Raw genomic sequence first — 21635 nt, forward strand, 5'->3', positions numbered from 1 at the left:
AGAAATTATGGCTTTAAGTAATTTTCTTATTGTTCTTTCTTAACACTTTAGAATACAACCAAAACATATCCCAAAATAATATATTCTTTGAGCTTAAAATAATATTCTGAGATTTCTTAACTGATTGGATCCATATTATGTTATGCTCCTTATTTTGCTCAGTGCACCGAGCGGATAGCAATCCCAATGGCAAGTAAATCAACTGCTTCTTAACGCCATTTGCCAGATAGCGAGCCGAGGGATAAACAAGGACTCGCACTCGATGGCCAAATTCCAGGATCTTGTCTTGTCATGCAATTATCGAGTTTTAATGAATTTTCGCGCGCAGTCAGAGGCGAAATCCATTAAAGGACTCGCGCAGACAGACACGGCTGCGATGGCGGCAAGAAGTGGAACCGGAAGTGGCCAACTAATTACGCCAGGACACTTGGCACACAAAAAGCGGGCACCAGCAAATGCTCGAGTTAATTGCTTTGCCAATGATGCGGCAAAAGCGTTTTGACGACCAAAGGGCCATTAAGTCATTAAGACGCTCAAAATGTCATTAAAGAGCGAAGCCAACACGACCACAATCTGCGCAAATCGCAGCTACAAATTATTTTGCACTAACAGATATTTAGATACAAATATTGGGAAAGAGTACTTCTCCTCTTTGCGGTTGGAATTAGGGCATATTGGCATTCTCTGCTGGCCAAAGTTAACCGCAGCTGTCGGTTTGTTGGCCCAAAACAACCAACTAGCCGGGTCAGTGGGCAAATCCGAAGTGCCAGCTGTAAATTCCCGCTGCAAATTAAATAAATGTCTAATTGCTGGCCAGCAGCATAAAATGTGCACAAATGCAGAAGTAGCCGTGGGAAGCCAGCGAAACACAACTGACACGACCCAGCAATAAATCTCAATTGATCCCGCAGGTGCAGTGGCAGTTTGGTCGATTAAAGCTCCCTCAACGACAGCCATCTCCTCTGCATCCGGCAGCGGTCAGAGGTCAGTGCAGGCATAACAGGTGGGGGGGGCGGTGGGTGAATCCGTGGCAAATACGTTAAGTGGCAGCAACGAGCCACAACAACGACCCTTCAATTGTGGTCCATGTGGGTATTCTGCATTTTTGGAGGATAAATGCTTTCGAAGAGCATAGGGAAATGCAAAAATTATATTAATTAAAGTGCAAAGTGGAAAAAGTTTAGTTTTCACTGTATTATTTAGAACCTTTATACATTTTAACCTATGTTGAATCTCCAAGGACCTTCACATAACAGTTTTCTATATATAAAAGTATTGGTTAAAGTGCTTATAAAAACGTTTTTAATTAAAGCCGCCAAGATATAGCAATTGAATGAAAAAGCAGAAGGAATGGCGACGCATGGAACTTGGCCATAAATGCTCCAATGGGCCATTTGCCGTGGAGCAATGGTTATGGCGAGAATAAAACCCAGCCAGTGCAAGTAATGTTGTGGCCAACTTCCGGACTCAAGCCAGTTCCGTCCAGTGGTCAATGGCCAATGGCAGGACAAACTTTGGCCAGTAAACAGCATTAAGTAACCTCACGCACAGCGGGGTGGGTATGAGTATGAGTCTGTGTGTATGTTATAGTAGCAACTGCCTTCGGTGTCCTTGTCGTCCCAGTGTAATTGCCTCGGATGACTTGCCCCCTTTCGCTCCAGCTGCCGCTGCCGCCTCTCCTGAGCAACTGGCATTGACAAGCTCCATAATGGCCATTCACCGCAACATCTGGTTTACGTTGCCAGCTTGCGATGGCTTCGCCTCGCTGGGAGTCGCAGCAACTTTGCTTCCTCGCATTGATTCCCAGGTACACACTGCCCCCTATCGAGCAGCCTAATTGAATATCCTTGGCATCCTGGCAAAACTTCGGACCAAGCTCCCTTCCAACTGCAGTCGAAACTCGCTAAGTTGAATGGAATTATTTTTGTAGCTAAAGTTTTTCAGAGACATTATGCAGTTTATGGGTTAAAAAATCACAATTTCAAATCGACTGGATTAAAAGTTTCATACCACGTTTTTTAGGTGTATTAAATTCTCAAAACAAACTTTAATTTTTATATGTGTGGTATCTTAGATTTATTTATTCTCTACTTGTAGCAAACACATCAAAAACTTTTCAATATGTTGGCACATCTGCATTTGAGACCTTTAACATTAATTTTTGAGCAAATCAATCTACATTTGTTAAGCTTAAAACTACTAGTCTATGAAAGTAAAAAGTTTAGACATTTCAAATTATTTAAACTATTTTCTATGTTCTACTGTATTTTGCATTTTACTGCGGACGACTGTTTTCCATATTTCAGTAAGCATAAGTTGCTTATCGCAGACGCCCATTGATATGCGCATGTGGAAATCCCTTGGATGCGGCTGCCAAACCCTTATCACTGGGACCAGACGTATAGGGACTGGGGAAACTCCGAAAAGCGCTGGGGAAATGTCTTGGAAACTGCCCCACATGCATATTCTGCTGCCCCTTCTCCGGCCAACTGCATCTACTTAGCATAATTTGTTGCCTCTTTCTTGTCTTCGCTCACAGAGCTTGCGAGTTGTGGATCCTTGGGGTTGGGCGTTTCTGGCTGTCGAGGAATCAAGTTGCGCTGCCAGTTTGTCTAGACAAAGACAATGTCTGCATACTAAGATTATGTTTTGATAGGGCATTTAGCAGATGGGCAATTTGTACCTTCTTTCGATTCTTAGCATTAAAATTGCTTCTTTCTTAAACGTCATTCAAATTCTTTTATTTTTTATATTCATTTTAGTCTTTATATTCAAATATATTAAAATCGCGCCAACATTCAAACGTTTTAGGCCTTCACAGCACTAGTAACATTAGGTTAAGATTGCGCGCAGTTGGCAGCCCTTCGCAACAGCTGTTGTGAATCTGACGCAGAACATAAGTTTTGGTTAAAAGTTATTGTTGTTAAAACTGCAAGTCTTAAATTACACCAATTAATATAACTACCTATGCCTATTACTCACAAAAATAGCTACACCGTAATACATTCACTGTTTTTTCGGCCATGGTAAGGCAATATACCGTCACTGGCTGCTCTCAAACTGTAATGTATTCGCTTGACTTCCAGCTGGAACTCAATGACTTCACAACTGTATGCCCCGATGATTTGACCGCCGCTTTGGGTTTTCAAATATACAACGACTTAAAAAATGGTAAGAGTCAAGTGTATTTTATTTTCAATTTAATAAATATTATTATACATTAGAGGAACAAAGCGCCGAATTTCAACCCAACTATGATTCCAACCTGAAAGTTTTTTATTTGATGAAAAACGATAAAGTTTATATACCGGTTCTGCACACAAAGGCAATCGACTTCAGAATCATAAAATCTTTACACGAAAAGCTTAAAAAACGGTGCGTATTAAAAATCCGGAATTAAATTTGTATGATCTTAACGACTTTATTTCCTAGCAGCAATATATTTGTAGCCATTGTGGACAATACCGCCAATATTTTGTATTATCATATGAGCGAAGGTCTCAGCGAAAACCAGTCGACAAAAACAGCAGCTAAATAATAGCGATAGATACATTTATTTAAAATCATATCATAAATATAATTACAGTCACAACTTGAAACTAAACAATGTGACTGGATGTGAACCAATCCGACTTTCCAGATTTAAACTTAAATCGATGATTATAGCCGCAAGTTGTGAGCATAATCATAATAAAAATGACAATAGAAGATCTGCACTTTTTATACTCGTTTCGATTCGCATGAGGGGTGCAAAATCGTTATCATAATTGTAATTATCAATAATTATCTTCACATAATGATAGCTTAGACTACGTTTCAATAATCGATTATTACAAGCTTAAGTCGAACTAAAAGTTACATTAAATACAACATAGATCTTAAGAGTACAACAATCCGATTGCATGCCATCCATCCACGGAATTTCCAAACTCCATCCCGTTGAGCGGTTATAAGTTTTCTGATCCTCATATCCGGTTTAAAGCACACCGCGCATGCAAAACAAATTGTTTACAATTATCGATCTAGCGTCGAATAAAAATGCTCAAAGCAATACAGTTTCTTGTATAATAGTTATAATAATAATAAATAACAAATGTTTGCGTTTGTATATGACGTAAAAAATATGTTTAAATTATAACACAACTCGGGCAATGGGCTGGGGAGTTGATAAAACGCGCAAGGCAATTTACAGGGCTTACATGTTAAAACTGTAAATATTTCACTTTCTCTCACTTTACTAGATAAATATGTTTGCATGTCGTATAGAAGATGAGCTCGTTTAGCTAGACGATTCCTGGGATGTGCATGCAATATATGTATAAAATATATCTTTGTTCTTGTATGTTGATTATGAAAATAAGTCGCAATGACTGCTCTGGGGTGTAGACATCCACTTCTCATCTATAAAATCTATTTGTATCCGGTCTTAAAAAACAATTTCCAAAACTACAACTTTGCGTATAAGGCTTTCCTAGGGTTTGTCAGACTATTCAATGCGTTCTCGTGTTTGGAAAAGGAAACAACTCTATATGCTGTACAATGCAACGACAATGTGGGATGATTTCAGGGTACTGTATGCTTAACCGGTTGCATGGATGATTGACAAATGCTTGCTTTTCCACAACGTGGACAACTAGGTATTTTGGTTTGTGTTGGTCTCTCGGCCAGTGAGCAACAATCAAAAGTTCTCTCGTTAGTAGATGTATTTTCTATGTAGATATCGTTTATAAATATATATGTCCTGTATCTGTATGATCATGCTGCCTTCATGTATAAATATTGAACTCACATCGACTACCAAAGCCAAGTAAAATTACTCGAAACCAATTTCGTACACAAGTAAAAGCAAAAGCCAAAGGCTACAACGATCGGGCTAGGCCCGTTGGTAAATCCTTGAACTAACAACGAGCTTCTAACACCATTCGGCCGTGTATGAAAAGTCCTGGAAGAGCACTTGCTCCTCCTCGGTCAAGTGTCGCGGCTCCTTCGGTGGCGTTAGCTGAGCCTTCTCCGACGTGAACTCCTCGTCAAAGTTTGACACATCCTCCAAGTGGTTCTGCAAGGCAGTTGGAAGCAATGTTAAAATATGACATTTTATATTAAATGTTGCAATTTAACTTACAATTGTCGGCACGAATGGTGGTTTAACCTTTCGCAGGAGCAGGTCATCCCACACAATCGACCGGAAGAATGCCTGTTTCTTAACATCTTCCGCATCCCGTTCCGAGGATCCCAGGCGTCTCTCTGGATTCTTACGCAAAAGCTGCAAAAAAAAAAATTGGAATTAAGTTCTGCTTTCGAATAGTAACTTATGCAATCAATCAGCTTACCCTACGCATCACGGCTATGGCCTCCAGCGAGAGGAAGCGCGGATAGCGCACCTCATCGTTGACAATTGAATCGAATACTTCCTCCTCATCGTCACCAGGGAATGGGGACTGTAATCATTAATTACGATTATTACAAAGTGTATTTTTAAAGCTTATTGCATTCGACCTACCTCACCAACCAACATCTCGAAGATCAACACACCCAAGCCCCACCAATCCACAGCTCGTGTGTATGAAGTTTCCGTGAGCACTTCCGGAGCCAGAAACTCGGGCGTTCCACAGAATGTGCCCGTGCGATCACCGAAGCCCATGCCCTCCTTGCACAAACCAAAGTCCGCGATCTTCACATATCCTTCCGTGTCCAAAAGCAAGTTGTCCAGCTTCAGGTCCCGGTATATGATCTTGTTCTCGTGCAGGTACTGCAAGCCCAGAACCACACAAGCGGCGTAGAAAACGGCTCTCGGCTCTAGGAACACGTCCGTGTGGATGTGCATCATCAAATCTCCGCCAGCAGCGTATTCCATCACAAAGCATACGTGTTGCTAGCACGATGAAAATGTAAACAAATTATTATACAATTTATAACCCCTCAGCTTATCTCTACTTACCTCAGTCTGGAAGCACGAATACAAGTTAACTAAGAACGGATGACGCATGGCGTTGGCCACCTCGAAGATGCGCTTTTCGCTAAGCAGGGACTCCACTTCGTCGCGGGCGATGATGTCTCCCTTCTTCAGCGCCTTAATAGCATAGTACTGGTTGTTGCTTCGCAATTGGGACAGAATCACCTTGCCAAAGTGGCCGCGTCCCAGAACGCTTAGCAAACGGAAGTTGTCCATTGACAACATGCCGGCATTGGGAGGCTGCTTTCCAGCCCGGCCGGTCTCGAGCCCTCCGGATTCACGATACTGCAAGCCACGGGCCACATTCCTGCGCTGCTGCTGTTGATTGGAGTTGCTGGTGGTGGAGGAGCTGGGTGAGTAAACAGAAGCTGCAGCTGCCGCTTTGGCCACATTCAGCTCATACTGGTTAGCGTAGATGGGCTGCTGCTGTGGAGGCTGCTTCTCTTGCCTTTGGGTGGGCTGCTGGAACTGCGGCGCTCCGGCAGCGGCGCTGTTTCCGTAAATGGTTGGAGTCGGTGGCTCCTGGATGATGGGCGAAGATTGCTGCGCATACTGCTGCTGGCTACTGCCCACGTAAAGCTTGCCCAACTGTGGTATGACCTAGAGCGCACAAGAAGATACACTTTAGTCATCAAAGAAAGTAGCGTTGGGTGTACATTTATTAGTGGCTACAACTTGAGAGCTTGGTGAATCCAATCACTTAATTCCCTGGCGATTACCTGCTGGACCTGGTCTGCTGTTTCTAACTTTTCAACTGTCTCGAGGAGAATACTTTCGACACAAGCCTCGGAAACTTTGGCAGTTTGCGCTTCTGCCACCGGCTTAATCTCCGGCTGTGAATCCGGCTCGGCTACCTCCTCGATCAGGCAACTGGTCGTCCGGCTGGCATTGATCGGTTCGAGGGTAATATGTACAAGACTAATACGGGCCTGCAAGAGGATGGTTCTTCATAGTATGGTAGATTGATCGGGGATTTGATTGAACCCAAGAAACACACATACAGCGGGAGGTACAGGATTGGATGCGCATGGACACACTAACAGTTGGTTGATGGTTCGCGCGGGCGACAAGTCGAGGTAATGGAGCTGATTATGAGTGCGCTGCTGCTGCTGTTGGAGCTGGACCGCAAACATCTGCCTCAAGACCTGGCCGAGCACATGGAAGGTTGGCACAATCATAACGTTCCTACATCGCGATCGATACCGACACGGATACGACACCTAGGCGGGATGGCCAAAACCGCGCCGGCCAACTGAAGGAGAACAAGTGCCAAAGTCATGACCAGAGGCCAGGCATTTGCGTCGTTGTTTTGGGTCTAAAAATGACCAGCCGAAAGGAAAATGTGACAACAGCGCACATAACGATGAGTACATAGCTGGGACACACATAGATACAAAGGTAAGCGAACACAGGGACAAACATCTTCGATGAAAATGGAAATGGAAATGGGCAACACTGACGTTGCAACGTGAGAGGGGGGGCGAAACGGAAGGTGGGCGTGGGTGGGATAAAAGAACACATTTCCCGAACATTGGCACGTGAAGTGGCGCACTTTCGGGTGCCTCCTAAAGACCCAATTCTCCCAAGAAATATCCCCTTTTCTTTCCTCTGATCTTTTCGCTGTCATTCGCCAGAAGCGCGTCTATTTAAAGAGTTTAAAATTGTCACTTCTAGCTTTTATTTCGCGTCGATCATATTGGTTCCTCCTCAAATAAGTGGGAAATTTTAAATCTAAAACAAATTCTAAAGCTCTCAAGTTGCTTATTATTGAAAAATATGTTATTTAATCATTTAAAAACGCTATATCTACGTTTAGTTAAGCTGTGCAGCTTACATCTGTGCCATTAGGATTGCCAATTTAGAGCTCTTCCTTTCAATAGGAACTATGTATAATTCAAGCCACTAACTACATCAATCTATTTAACACTGTTAATTAAATGGTGAGTCACATTCAAAGCTAAACTTTTAGTTAGTTCCACTACGACTTTAGTTTTTTTGGGGTGCTTGTGAATGCGCATTGATTACAGTGCGAATGTGTGTGTTTATGAGTCAAATGTTTATAAACAATTTTTGGGGCTTCAAATGTTTCTCTTTTTTTGTCCAGAGCCAAATCAAAAACATACACACATTTAAAGAAGAAACAGGTAACCCAACGCGTAATAAGAACAAAACAAACATGTAAGAAAATAAGGTTAGTAAAATTAAAAAGTAAAAAAGAAAATAAATCAGAAATTGGAGAACAGAAATTAAACCGGAAACCAAACCAGGAAATGAAAAACCTCCTAACCTCCACACAGAAACGATCGCCGGCACTGGAGCTGTGGCTGGAGTGCAGCCGGGTGCCCAGGTTTTCGTTGCTGCCCCGGTACAGATACTCGTCGTCGTCGTCGGGATACTCGACTAGTGGCGATGGTGGCACCGAACGGTCCTCCTCCCGACCACCCAGGAGCACCACGGGCGGCAGGATTAGGACCGGTCGGTGCAGCTGCTGTTCCACAGCGGACGGTAGTTCGGGATTCGTCGGTTTCTGGGCGGGATGTGGTGGCTGCGGCTGCAACTGAAATTCGTTGTGGTTTGGGCTTTGGCTTTGGCTGGGGCGGGCATTTAAGCTTGGCATGATCTGATTGCTGGCAAGCGGTGGGAACGACGGCGTTTGGTTGGCAAGGGTGGGTGATGTCTGCTCCGCGGGCTCTCTCTGTTTCACGCACAGGTCCAGGATCGCCTGGCGCTGCGCCTCCTGGAACTGCTGCAGACGCAACTGCTCCTGGCGCTGGCGCTGCTGCAGCGCCTGCTGCTCAGTCTGCTGCTGTTGCAGCAGCAGGTTCTCCAGCGCGCCGGCATCCAGCGCCATCTTCTGCTCCTTCAGCAGTCGACGCAGCGTGGTGGGACGTGAGTCCAGGTCCGACAGGAAATCGAATTCGTGCAGGGCATCCTGCAGCTGTCGGCGATTAACGAAATCATGACGATACGGTACGGAAAACGGAAACCGAGACGGGCACACAAACACACAGATACAGAGAGAGAGATAGATAGAGAACATGATGATGGTGGGCCAAATAAGAAGAATATGGGCAGATGAATAAAGAAGGCGATAGGATTATCGAGGCAAGGAAGGGAAAGACTTTTCTTGAAGAAAGCGAGTAGAGGATATAGAGTGAAAAGTGAACGATAATGACGATGAATAAGGTGAAATCTCAAAAGCAGAGAAGGCGGAAAAATCTTAAGCGTAAACTACTTGAAATTTTGAAATATAATAGGTTCACGTTTAAAGGGTTTAAAAAGTTCAAAAGTAAAGTAAATTAATTTTATAATTTTAAGTCATTTGAATGTTTTTCTTATTATTTAATATTTATTCTAATTAGATTTACTTTTTAATATCTCGTGATTCATACTGAAGCTCGTAAAACTTTCTGCCAATTATGCGAACATTCATGATTCTGTATGGAGTGCGGCTACCGTTCCAAATGTACAGATTAGAGGGATACTTAATGCCAAACCAACACCAAAATTTGATAATGTGATGACTGTACAGATTGAGTGCTTGTGTGTGCATAAGTGGGTGGGTGGTGAATAAATACATGAGAGCGTGGGTGGAGGAGCAGTGGCAGGCACAACGATCAAACCAGCTACTAAGTACACACGCAGATCTTCATACAGGGTCGGTCAAGTACTGAACTGTACACGGATCGCATTGCAAAATAAATGAGCAAACTTACCTCCTGATCCAATATCGGAGTGGTGGATGTCGACTTGAGCACAGGTGGTGGCGGTGGCGCCGTTGTAGGTGCCGCAGTCCGGCCGCCTTGAATCACCTGTCCTTTACTGGCACCCGGCATCTGTAAGCTGAGCGTATTGGGCCGTCCAGCTGGTCCGGTGGCCACGGGTGGCGATTCCGGGGGCAGCACACTAATTCCCTGCATGTGCATGGACAGGGGTCGCATTCCGCTCAGACCACTGGCCGCCGGATCCGGGTATTCACCTGGCGTCTCCACGTGTTCATTAATTCCTGCATCAGGATCGAATTCCAAGTTCTGTGCCTGCTCCCCGGGCGTGTAGGGCTCCGGTTCCACCAGTGCGTCAGATGAGGGAGTCCTCGAAATCGGCGACTCAGAGTCGCGAGACCCACCAACCACCATAGGTGAGCTACCGGTTAGAGAAGATCCAGATCCTACCGATCCCATGTGCACATGGTTAGGAGCATTCCGCTTAAGCAGGCGGCCCCATGTGGCCACATTGATGTTCATCTGCTTGGCCCGCGATATGTTCTTTGCCTGCTGTCTGTTGAAGATCATACGCTGGCGCCGCAGCTTTGGCTTTTGTGAAATCATGGGGTTCAAGAACTTGACCTCCGCAAATAGCAGACCTTGTGGCTCCAGCTGCAATGCCATGCCATGTCGCACATCGTCAATGAACTCTTCCAGGCGCAGCACCTTTACGGCGCACAGGGATCGCCAGTCGCGCCAGTAAACTCCAATCTCCAGTTCGCGCGACCGGTCTAGATCGATGGAGAAGCGCTGATCCCAGGCCTGCTGCGAGCATTGCTTCCACGATGTCTGGCCCACGGTGATGTTGTCCAGCTTGATGACCGCCATGATCTCAATGGAGGTCTCATCCTTTACTGAATAGCTCTTTGAACTGCTGCGCGAGGTGACGCCCTTGACGAAGCTTCTTAAATCACCCGGACTGGAGTTGTTGTCCTTGTCCCTCCTCGATCTACCGGGCACATCTTCCAGCAAATCTTGGCAGCCCAGCAAGCGAACCTCCAGTTTTCCGGTGACACTGGCACAGCGTCCAAGCGAAGACACCGACTGGTACGGCTTTCCGCCGAGTATGCCCGCTTGTCCGGATTGCAGTGATGTGTAGGTGACCGGAGCTGGGGAGGTCGATAGCTGGACGATCTGCAGCTCCGTTTTTAATAGCTGGGCGGCGGGCGAATCAGCGGGCAGCTCCTGGCGTCGTAGATCCAAGGAGTAGCGCAAGAGATCTAGTTTTCGCGACGATTCCGACAAACGTCCATGGGCCTGTTTTAAAATAATATAAAACTAATTAATAATTTGCTCAACCAAGTAATAATTTCATTTCCATCTGACACAATACCAAATATTTTCGAACCGTATAAAACATATATTATTTAAAATAAGTTTGTTCTTTCTTCATTCACCGAAATAAAAGATACAGTTCTAGTTAAAACTATTGTTTTATTTTATTACAACATTAAATTGATTCAGCGCACAAATTGTGTTTTGCGTGAGGAACATTCGCTTACATGGCTTACAACTAATCGGAAATAAAGTTGGATTTAGGTTCGGATTTGGGTGTTGGGTTAATAGGGAGCGTATCAATCTGAAAAGCAATGTGTTAAATGCAAGCCTAAGACAAAGAAAAGTAAGCCCGGTGTGATTTTATAGCTGTGGACGTCTTAATAAGGGCTTCTCGCCTAGAGAGAATGCTCTTCCGCGCAGCTGAAACCTCTCGGCCAGCCAACGCTGACAGCTTTCGCATTGGCAATTCGGATTCTTGGTGGGTCCTACATGATGGCCGGGTTTTCTCATGGCCACAACGTTGCCGAAGCGACGCGCCTTCTCCAAATGCTCGTGGGTGTACCCGGAAACCGAAGTGGATGCTTCACTAGCGAGACTTGGACTGTCGCGTGAGATTTCAAAACGCCGCACTGCAATTGGCGAAGGCGTCACTGTGGTCCCAAAAGTACTAGCGGATGTGGTGCTTGGCGGCGCCTCACTGCCACAACGCACCACTGTGGTCGCAGCGGACAGGAGTTGTGGCGAACTACGCTCGGAAGAGGGTGATCCGGAAGCAACCTGCACGCTCAGGTTATCGCGCGCTTCGCTCTTCCATCGAAAACTCGGGTGGAGCAGACGAAACGGATCCGTAGTAGCGGACGCTGCGGGTTGAACAGGTGCAGTGGCTGGCGGAGTGGGTTGTGCTACAACGCCGGGACCACCGGAGGGTCCAAAGAACTGCAGAAAACCAGGCCGATTACGAGGGAAGTGCGAGATCTGCTGCAATTGCGACTGCCTGCCCGGATAGGTATTGAATCCATTGGCATCGGAGAAGCCATCCGATTCCGAGGGTATGGTATCGCTTCGCTGAAAAGAACTTCGTTGCGACTGCACCTCCGTGATTGTCTGCAGGGCATGTGGGGATGGTGCTCCCAGATGGGTTTGTGCGTGACCCTGGTCCAAAGAGTGCTGGCGGGACCAAAGGCGCTCCATCTGGCTTATCCGCAGGCGATCAAGCGAGTTCTCATAGTCAAAGCTATCGGATTTGGTCAAGCCAAAAGAGGCTAATGGTGTATCTATATCGTCTGTATCCTTCCAGGATGAATCCACACAATCCGTTCCTCCCACGGCACTGGAAATGCTGCTGCAGGTGGCATCCCTTGGCATCGTAGACCTCGAGGAATTAGGGTATGTGCTGCTGATGGTCTCATCGCTGGGCTGGCGCATGTATTTCTGGCGTAGATTGGCCAATTTGGCCGCCCGCTGATCACCAATGTGTTTGCGGAAAAGCAACTGCTTGGACTCGCACACTTCCTCGGCTGTGCTGCACTTTGTAATGGCGTGCCCCAAATTTAGATTGCCTTGCTGCTGATTTCCCACTTTGTTTTTCCCCTGATTCTGAGCCAAACGCCTGGGCATAGCTCCCCCAGAGACTCTCTGATGGCGCAGTAGCATCTGCTCATTGTTCAGCACGGTTTGAGGGGTGGAATTCGAGTCCAGCTCGTATCGCTTGCTACCAGCCAGCTCGGAGTCGGAGGAGCTGGAGGGCTCTTCATCTGCCTGCCTCTCATCATCGGCTTCCTCCTCCTCATCACCTTCTGAACCGGTGCAGTAGACATCGATGTGAACAGTGCGGGGTTTCTTCTCGCCCAAATTGGGTATTTTAGGAGCTGTTCCTTGGCTTATGTTGCCAGCTAGCGGTGGAATTCTCGACATCGATGCCGACTTAAATGTAGACGAAGGTGTTGTGGGCATGGGCGAATAGGTTGGCTGAGGATTGCAATAAGTTAGAGAGTGAAAAATCAATTATGAATTTAAAACCGCACCACATAGGTGTTAGCCTCCTCCGCTTGTCGCTTGCTGGCAAAATTCATCAGTGCTTCGGTGGTGGCCCTTCGTTGCTCATAAGCCGGACGTCTCTTGGCTGGCTGCTCCTCCGTGTCGCTTGTCTGGGAGAAGGCATCCTTTAGCTGCTGTGCTCGCACTTTGCTGTGATACACAAAGGGCTCATTCACTGACCCGGTTCCCGCCTCTTGCGGCAAGAAATCTGCCACCGCGGACACCATAATGTTGCAGGTGCTGCGGCAGCGGGTTCCACACACTTGAGCAGTGGCTCCCAGAGGAGCGGCGCAATCAGTGGATACAGGTGGTTTGTTAAGCGCTCTCGAAGCATGTGGGCTGCCAAATGCCGAGTCCGCATTCGTGGTGGCCGAGGAGTTTGTGGAACGGAAGCTGGTTCCCGCAGTAGCCGCTGTCTGTAGATGATTTTAAGGATATAAATAAAGTTTGGAAGATTTTCCCGTCACGACTTGCCTTGTCCACATCCTGTTCTGTTTCTGGGTCCTCGCAGGGCGTACACCACTTGTAGACCACACGCATCGGATGCACCGTCTCCGGAGCACTGAACTCCTTTTGCACCGTTTCACCAGCTCGGGCAAAAGTTAGATGTGCTCGCACGGTCCACTCGGCGGTCAGTTCATGAGGCAGTGGAACCTCCTGGCCCTGAACCGCCCCCGAAATGGGCGTGGGCGTGCTCATGACTCCCTAAGCACTTGTTTTGCGGTCGTGGCATGAACACATTTTGGCTGTGGTTATGGTGTGGATCAAGGTGCCATCGATATATTCACATAAAGACACTCACGCACTTTATACTATATATATATATATATACGTCACACACGAAATTTATATTCCTGCTAAAAATATCGAGAAGCCGCTTTGATAGTTCCTATTGTCGACCAAACATTGAATAAATGCTATATATTAAAGGCTTAAATGCCTGTTGAATTCCAGCTGTTTAAAGGTAATTTTATATCAACAATTTGTGGTAACATCCCCACACATTGTTTATAATTTTTAAAACTTTTCCTTGGAATTGTATACAATTTAGGCGAACTCAAGCAATTCTTTTAATGTTTATAATGATCTGAATTTCTCGGGGTTTTTTTTTCAAATCCTGTATTTTTTACACCACTTTTTAGTTAAATCTTTTTTTCGTTTTAATAAACCGTAAAATTCGTTACAGTCAGTTTGAACTATATTAATTTGGTTTTTTTGTTTTGACTATTTTTAGCTTCATTCGACAAAAACGCACACACACTATAGTCGCGGGGGTTAGCAAATGGATGGGGCGGAACGAAAACACTTTCGGTTTTTCTTAGCTTTTGTAAGATTCGTGTTTCTAAATTTATGTGATTTTATTTTTAACAAGATTTATTTTTCGTTACGCCAAAATTGCAAGATGACCCCAAAAAGAATTCAGAGAAACTGAGTGCGGACTGTGCTGACTATCCAAAACAGAGAATTACGCAATTTCGGGTGGATAACCGCATAGAACTTGCAGCATACACTGCGTATGCGTAATGTCGAGGAGTTAATGACAAGCTCAGCCAGTGAATTCCCACTTATATAGCGTGTGTGCGTGCCTTTCGCGAGCTTACTTCGATTATTTCATTATTATTTTTATTATTATTTCATTCCACATTCAGTGGATTTTTTTTTTATTTAACACTAGAGACAAAGGAACACGAACGCAACGTAAGGAAAGACGCGGCAATTAAAAAATAATTATAAAATATCGGAAAAGACCAGGCGGCGTCGCACGTAGCCAACGGCGATCCAACTCAAACTGAACGCCAAGGAAAAGCTGCTTGGGGAAAATTCGCTAGAGAAACGCACATGCACACGCACATTGAACAACAAATTTTCCCATATGCTGGCCAGAGAACTTTGCGCTCCGATTCTTATGACGGTTTTATACGTTTCTCGTTTTTGGCCGATTAAGCAGAGGCACCGACATATAGACGGGTTTATATATATATGCAATGTTTGTGTGCCAGCGTACGGCATAGTTCTAAAAATGTTTAGCAAAACGCTTCCAAATGGCCAAAAGGGCAGCGGCTGAAGTTTTGTGTTTATTGTTTAGCAGATCGTATAATAACTTCTGCGATATGCGGATGCACAGCAAGAAAAGTACTTGGTATGCGTTAAGAAAAGCGGTACTATAGAAAATTCCTGCTAACCGAAAATCCCAAAATACAGAACTCCATCACTAGTCTCGTTAAGGAAAACTTGTTCCCATTGATATGAAACGCACCGCTGCTCTCGACTTTTTATTTCTGCATCTGACAGATGCAACCGCATCGCAGAACAAATAAATATGAAAATTGGGCCTGCAAATAGAATATTTAGGCCACAGCCCGGACAACATGTTGTTGTTGTAGCTTCTGCGGAAGCTAAGTGTCGTACGTATACGTCTAAAAAACCGCACGAGCATCGGTGAAAAGATAAATCAAAAAGCGAGCTTGCCACGCGACAGGAAACGCAGACATTGGGAAATAAGAAAATGTGTATCTATAGTATGTCCCTGCACATATGTTCAGTGTTAAATGCATTGTGAAATTTGAAAAAAATGCTTGTCTTGCGTTTATTTTGGGATCATCTTTCTGTCAGCAATGCCATTAACTAAAAAATTTGAAATGAACTAAAAAGCTAATGCCAAAATTATTAGGGCAGGCCCTGCGCACACTTGCCAAATCATTTTTCTTCGGCTCTAGTAATGGCGACGTTCCACGTCCGTTTAATTAATGAGACGACAGTTAACGACAACAACAACTAAAAAAAAACTTGAAATTATAACGAAAGCGGACGAAGTGAAAAATATTTAAAGCAGCCGCATAATTAGCTACTTGCCGCCTTCCCGCTTCCCGTTTCGTTTCACACGACGTTGCCACAAGTTGGGAAAAAATCACGTATACGCACGTATAATTCAAATATGATTCATACGTCGTGTGGCCATATGGCGGCAGGCACACCTGATTTCAGCTTAGCGGGGGAATACTCGCAGGGTTATGTGTCCGCCTGGCTACCAGCCAGCTCTAATTAACTCTGGTATTAGCATAAATACCGAATCTTTGTGAATTACCAAGAACAGTAGAACTTCCACAATAGAAGCTACCATAGCAACTGCCATCCAAAAATATAAAGTTATCTAAAGTTTAGATTCTAGGCTTCTATTAAATAAAATGTAGATTATCATTTACCGAAGATATAAAAGCTTATAAATAAACGAGACAATGTGTCTACAAGTTTCCCTTAAATATCTACAGGTAATCAACCGAGATTTAAAAGATAGAACTCACCTCCTGCAAAGCCTTCTTGTCCGGTGCCCTATTCGCCGTCTGCAGCGTGCGGATAACATTCTTGGCTCCATCGACGACGGCTGCCTCGATCCGCAGTCGATGGCGGAGTTCCTCGATCCGCTCCTCCAGCGTCGTCTCCAGGCTCTGCGGCTGGCTGCTGTTGTTCCCGCCGATCGTCTGGCCGTGCTCGTCGATCATCTGACGCGATGCCTTGAGGCGATCCGCCTGCTCGCGATTCTGTTTCACCTTGATGATGCGCAGGCGCAAAAACTCAATCTTGGCCTTCGAGTCGGCCAGCATCTGGTGGGCTTCCGCCAGCAGCTTCTTGTCGCATCCGATGCCCAGTGACTGGATCATGTTTTCCGCCCCGGTCTTCACCTTCATCTCAATCTGCAGCTGCTTCTCCAGCGAGGCAAGCACTTTGTCATTGGCAGTGGCCGGTGCGCCGCCCTCCAGAGCCGTGCTTCCGCCGCCCAAGCCACCAACCGCACCGCTGACCAAGAAGCCGCCATTGGGGTCAATGCAGGCAGTGATCGATTCTGAAAGAAATGGGAACGATTAGATTCAATATTAATCTGAATTTTGTAAGAAGTATTGAATGATTTCTATCGTAGAAACCTTTTATAGATTTAGATACGCATACTACTGCACTAGAAGTATTCAAAACTATCAATACCAGTGTAGGATAAGGACTTTTAAACCCACTTTATAGATGAAAGAATATAACAACAAGATAACAACATATAATCTTTTGATTTTTGCTTGTCAAGTTAGAAGCAGCTGTTGTATTATTATTTTAATAATAAATAAACGCAAACTAAAAAATCAATCAGACAGCAGCGATCCAAATTTCCTCGGCAAAAAAGCCCAAAACTTGTTTATGCCCTTTGTTTATTTTTGAAAGGCCATTTGTTTGGCACAAACTAAAAATATGTGTGTTTGGATCTATATGCGCCAGCTATTTATTCAAAGAGAATCGGCATTTGTGCAGCATTCTTCGACAGCTGCCAAACATGTCAATCGTCTGACGTATGGAAAGTCGACGCTGGCGCCACACAATGCCACATTGGAGGGTTCTTGTGGGGCACATGCTTCTGTTGGGGGATTGGCCAAACACGGAAGCAGATATATAGAATGCCAGAACGCTGTCTCCACTCGGAAATGTAAACAAACCAAACGTATCACATTTACGGCAGTTGTGTCAATAGGTTGGCTCACAAAACCCGAAGAAAACGAAGAAAACATTTCGTCCGTCGCCGAGTCTATCACAAAGTGTTTTGTTAAAGATACGAGGGCATATATAAAGCGATAATCAGATCTTTAACACCCAACACAATGTTCACTTGTCACCACCATGAAGCATTAGGTGATGGGCCAAGAAAAGTGTGGCAAAGGTAAAAAAAAAAGCAAATGCGTGACAAAGACTCATTAAAGACGGACTTAACCATTCCCAAAAACCCCGAACAATTGCAGCATTCGTGAGGTTTTGATGTCACTCTCTTTCGGAACGATGTACTTTCATTTTTGTTCGGTTTTTTTCTTTTGGTCAAAAATTTCAATGGTTTGTTAATTAAAACTATTATTAATTATAGCTTTTAACTATTAAATTAAATTGTCTCTGCTCTAAATGTCACTAAATTTTAGAAGACTATTGTATATGTTTAGTTCAAATCTATTGGAATTGACTATCTCTAATACAAATTTTTGAATACACCTGTAGTAAATATCTTTGTTTACGAAAAACAGTTTTATACAGAATTTACTCATTCCTTAGTTTAAATTGCTTGCCCGGAAACCACATGACCTAGAAATCCCAACTAGCCCAGTATGTACCAAACATTTTGGTTGATTGAATTACAATTTACAACGAGCATGAAATTGAATTAACTAACAACTTCACCACTACACGACCTTATCTTCATCTTCTACACAAAAAGGAACATCTCTTAACTTCATCGCAGTGTCCAAACTTTTTCTTGGAGCTTGTTTTGGTTATAGCTTCGCTTGTGACCCCGCCCGCCCCTTGGCCACGCCCTCGTTTTTATTGGGAATACACTTGACTCGTTACACTTGCCCACAAAACTTGTTGCATGAAACTTTTGCTCTCGTATAATTGCAACAGTTTATGATTGGTTTTTTGAAAGTCTGGCTTTTAGTGGGTTTTCGAAACGAAAAGCGAGACGGCGCTAGGAAAAGTTACCCAATCTCTGTGGAAATTGATGGATGCTCACCTTGTCCATTGCTATTGACGGCGGTGTTGGCCGATGTCAGGAGGATTTGACTCTCGAGCTCCTGCAACTCGGACTTCAGTTCGGCAAGTTTACTTTTGCTCTTCTTGACAAGAACGGCCACATCGCTGAGGGATCGCCGATCCTTGGCCACCTCGCGTAGCTTCTCGGCGCCCTCCTTGATCTTCAGCTCCTTGCGGATCTCTCGCCGAATGGCCTCCTTGATCTCCTCCAGCCGTATGGACATACAGCTCTCCGGCAGATTCTCTGTGAAACCATATTTGTGACTGAGCTCGTACAGAACGGGATGCTTGATGTATTCGCCCTGTGGGTGAGAAAAAAGGGTAATGAGAAAAAGCTTTTACACACATTCGAAATTAAATTCGTTTACAGTATTTGATACTCAAAACATTCAAAGCACTGAACAGTACACTTGAGCTTTTTCGATCAGACTTTAAATAAACATTAAAAACCGTATAAAATACTGCAAACTTCGGCCTCTTCTGGAAAAGAGTGACATCTTTATACTCTGCAGTTAATTTAATTAAAAGTCAACAACTGCAGTTGAATTAAACAAAGTTCTTCTTTAAATATTATGCAGTATTTCAAGTGCAGAATTGCCACAAAGCATTTAAAACCCACGAAGATGAAGATACTTGAAGAACTGTATCCGAAATATGGAAATATAATGGTTCTATAATTAAAAAGTTGTAACCTCCAGTCAAATTGTCTTAAAATCTTATAAAATGTCATCCAGTTTAGTGCGACTAACTCACTTCTGCAGATATCTCATAGTTTGAACCGTTCACCGAATCGGTGTAAAATACGGCACCACCACTGTCGCCATCGTTGTCAAAGTCATACGAATCTTCCGGTCCGAAGACATTGGTGACCAGTCGATTCCACAGACCACTGTTCGATCGCCGGGCGGTCGGGTGTCTACTGCTCCTTCGGGGCAGCGAGTTACACTTCCTGCGAGCACCGAAGCCCTCTGAAGCGGACACCGAGGTGGTATCTTCGCGATCCCGCTGGCTGCTTGGATTGATCATGCTGCGGATTCTCTTCACCAGCTTGGACATTATTCACTCGGGTTTCTCGTTAATTCGCCGCGTTTATTACCTCACTTTGGTCATTTTACAGCCGTTTTGTGTGCGCTGACAAGTTCACGGTAATTAGCTGGAACAGCCGGACCCACAAAGAAAAAAAATACACACACTTTTATTCACACGACTCCGACTGCCGCTTATCTGGAAAATGTTTTTTGCCTCCCCCTCCGGGTTCTTCTGCCTACTTGTGCTTCTTTTTTCTTGTAGTTCAACAAGTTTCTTTGGCTTTCTCATTAAACGGTTCTCGATTGCTTCTGTCTGATAGCCACTCGATTCTTTGCCGGGAAAAGTCGACAAAGGTGTCACTTGAAACAAGCGAACAAGCCGACAGTAACTGCTATGCAAATTGGAATTCTAATCGATCGATCGTTTTCAATTGAATGTCATCGTCTTTGCTACACTTTCTCGGCGAATTTAGATATCAGAATGAAGTTAACTAAACTGTTTGATAGGCGAAAGTCTGCTTGAATGGAAAGCCAGTTGGCAACCAAACTCAAAAGGAATTCAATTAAACGCGTTGATTAAATTCACGTGCCTTTATCTTTTATTCTCTATTAACTTGTGAGTTCGCGTTCTTTCTTATTCGTCTTCAGTTCCTCGACTAAACACTAAGAACAAACATAAAGTTCTGCTACAAAAATTACTCAATTTATCCAACCAACAAAATTCAAAAGTGAACTCTCCTATAAACTCATTCATGAAGTTCAAGTTCATTCTTATCTGTCAGAAACATATGAACCCATTTTTATGTTCTCAAAAACAAGAAATTAAAGCAATTGAATGTTTCTCGCATTCACAAATTCGGTATTTAAGGGCAAACCGCCTGTACATATTTACACAATGAGCCATAGGCAACAAAAGTTACCCAGTTGTGCTATCGATTGAATATGTTTATTTTCAATTCCTGTTGAAATCTACGTTCTGCAAAACATGTGCATATATGTAGGCCCAAACAAAGTGGCAAGTGCAGAGAGGTACAGAGTAAACACTATTCAATAAACAATTGTTTATGGAAAACTCATTATAAATATTTTTGAATTCGTATTTGTATTTGTATTGGATTTCTTCACTGTAGGGCTAACTAATGCGACCCTCAAACTTGCTAGCTATTTCTCAAGAGGTTCTTGCACCATTAAAATGGCCCTGAATTTACAGAAACCTAATAAAAGAGTGCGTAACGTTTTCTTATCACAGAAACTACTGATAACGTTGGCAGGAAACTTTGAATTCCAGACCCGTTTGTTTACACACATATATTTTGATTCACAGCACACTGTTCATTTTGTATTAGTTCTTTTGCAGTTCATAAGGGCTGATGATTCTCCATTCGAATGACTGGCACTTCACAGATAGTTATGTTAATATTCGTAGCACTTGTTCAGATTAATAACCAGTAATTAGGTGACACCTCTGAGTCACCGTTATCAAACTCCGGTGGGAAATCGGAATTAACTACGCCCGTCTATAGTCGAACAGTTACTGAGAACATCCAGCTACCCGAGCGGCTATGTGTACACCAGTGTGTGTGTGTGTTTGCGCGCATGTGTGTGTGGGCGTGTACGTGTGTGGCTTTGTTGAGGGGGAAAAATCGAAAAACGAATCGTGGCGAACGGCAATCGTTTAGCAGCAACAGGTTCGTTTGCCGTCGATAAGCTCAAACCACGCAACTCAATTCGGTGCGAACGCAACCGTCGTCTTGGCCAGTGCCGAAACATCGATCTCCTTCCGAAGGAAGATGATGGTAGTGCACGCACTCAAGAGTATCTTTTATGGGAGTAATGAGATTTTAAGTAGACACTGCTAATTGCCAATTAGGCTAACATCAAATTCGATTGGGAGCGGCATGCTGCATCAAACAGACAAGTTGATAGTGCCAAAAGTCAATCCACACTTAATTCCAGCTATACACCCACCTACTCAGTCTATTTAGACAGATAAAGTATTAAGCAAAATCGCAAGTGCATCCG

The 21635-nt window shown here is 44.2% G+C and overlaps 3 protein-coding genes across 19 annotated transcripts in view; 1 reads left to right on the plus strand and 2 right to left on the minus strand.

Annotated features, from left to right (window-relative positions):
* Window positions 1-2856: 2856 nt before the first annotated feature.
* On the plus strand, window positions 2857-3710 carry LOC6608330. Its single transcript, XM_032716798.1, has 4 exons — window positions 2857-3026; window positions 3087-3171; window positions 3225-3375; window positions 3436-3710. Exons 1-4 carry the CDS (start codon window positions 3024-3026, stop codon window positions 3536-3538), a joined length of 342 nt encoding a protein of 113 aa, XP_032572689.1. The 5' UTR covers window positions 2857-3023; the 3' UTR covers window positions 3539-3710.
* The window catches only part of LOC6608331 (serine/threonine-protein kinase N), a 32549-nt gene continuing 14449 nt past the window's right edge, over window positions 3536-21635 (minus strand). For 2 of the 17 annotated variants that reach the window (XM_032716784.1, XM_032716783.1), the window contains 10 exons: window positions 18566-18887; window positions 16335-16873; window positions 9670-10974; window positions 8241-8891; window positions 6673-6882; window positions 5939-6553; window positions 5501-5872; window positions 5331-5438; window positions 5123-5263; window positions 3536-5056 (listed from right to left, as the gene is read on the minus strand). In XM_032716784.1, coding sequence (XP_032572675.1) covers window positions 4913-5056; window positions 5123-5263; window positions 5331-5438; window positions 5501-5872; window positions 5939-6553; window positions 6673-6882; window positions 8241-8891; window positions 9670-10974; window positions 16335-16873; window positions 18566-18887 — 4407 coding nt within the window. In that variant the 3' untranslated portion in view covers window positions 3536-4912. Of the gene's footprint in view, window positions 5057-5122; window positions 5264-5330; window positions 5439-5500; window positions 5873-5938; window positions 6554-6672; window positions 6883-6954; window positions 7221-8240; window positions 8892-9669; window positions 10975-16334; window positions 16874-18565; window positions 18888-19338; window positions 20164-20919; window positions 21102-21635 lie in introns of those variants that run through there. The other 15 variants (XM_032716781.1, XM_032716779.1, XM_032716786.1 and 12 more) reach the window with 15 other exon arrangements.
* On the minus strand, window positions 11132-14809 carry LOC116800654. The gene is made up of 3 exons (XM_032716797.1): window positions 13507-14809; window positions 13020-13448; window positions 11132-12963 (listed from the first exon to the last, which is right to left on the minus strand). The coding sequence occupies exons 1-3, from the start codon at window positions 13729-13731 to the stop codon at window positions 11356-11358; spliced, it is 2262 nt and encodes a 753-aa protein (XP_032572688.1). The 5' UTR covers window positions 13732-14809; the 3' UTR covers window positions 11132-11355.

Source organism: Drosophila sechellia, chromosome 2R (assembly GCF_004382195.2).
Source record: "Drosophila sechellia strain sech25 chromosome 2R, ASM438219v1, whole genome shotgun sequence".
In the NCBI taxonomy this organism is placed as follows: Eukaryota; Metazoa; Arthropoda; class Insecta; order Diptera; family Drosophilidae; genus Drosophila; species Drosophila sechellia.

Excerpts from the sequence above, each read along its gene's own strand:
- LOC116800654 (XM_032716797.1), bottom strand. The coding sequence starts at position 13,731 with ATGAGCACGCCCACGCCCATTTCGGGGGCGGTTCAGGGCCAGGAGGTT. Across the intron at positions 13,449-13,506 it reads CAGAACAGGATGTGGACAAG|ACAGCGGCTACTGCGGGAAC; the intron begins GCAAGTCGTGAC and ends AATCATCTACAG. Across the intron at positions 12,964-13,019 it reads AGGAGGCTAACACCTATGTG|CCAACCTATTCGCCCATGCC; the intron begins GTGCGGTTTTAA and ends TGCAATCCTCAG.
- LOC6608330 (XM_032716798.1), top strand. Across the intron at positions 3,172-3,224 it reads ATACAACGACTTAAAAAATG|AGGAACAAAGCGCCGAATTT; the intron begins GTAAGAGTCAAG and ends ATTATACATTAG. Across the intron at positions 3,376-3,435 it reads CACGAAAAGCTTAAAAAACG|CAATATATTTGTAGCCATTG; the intron begins GTGCGTATTAAA and ends ATTTCCTAGCAG.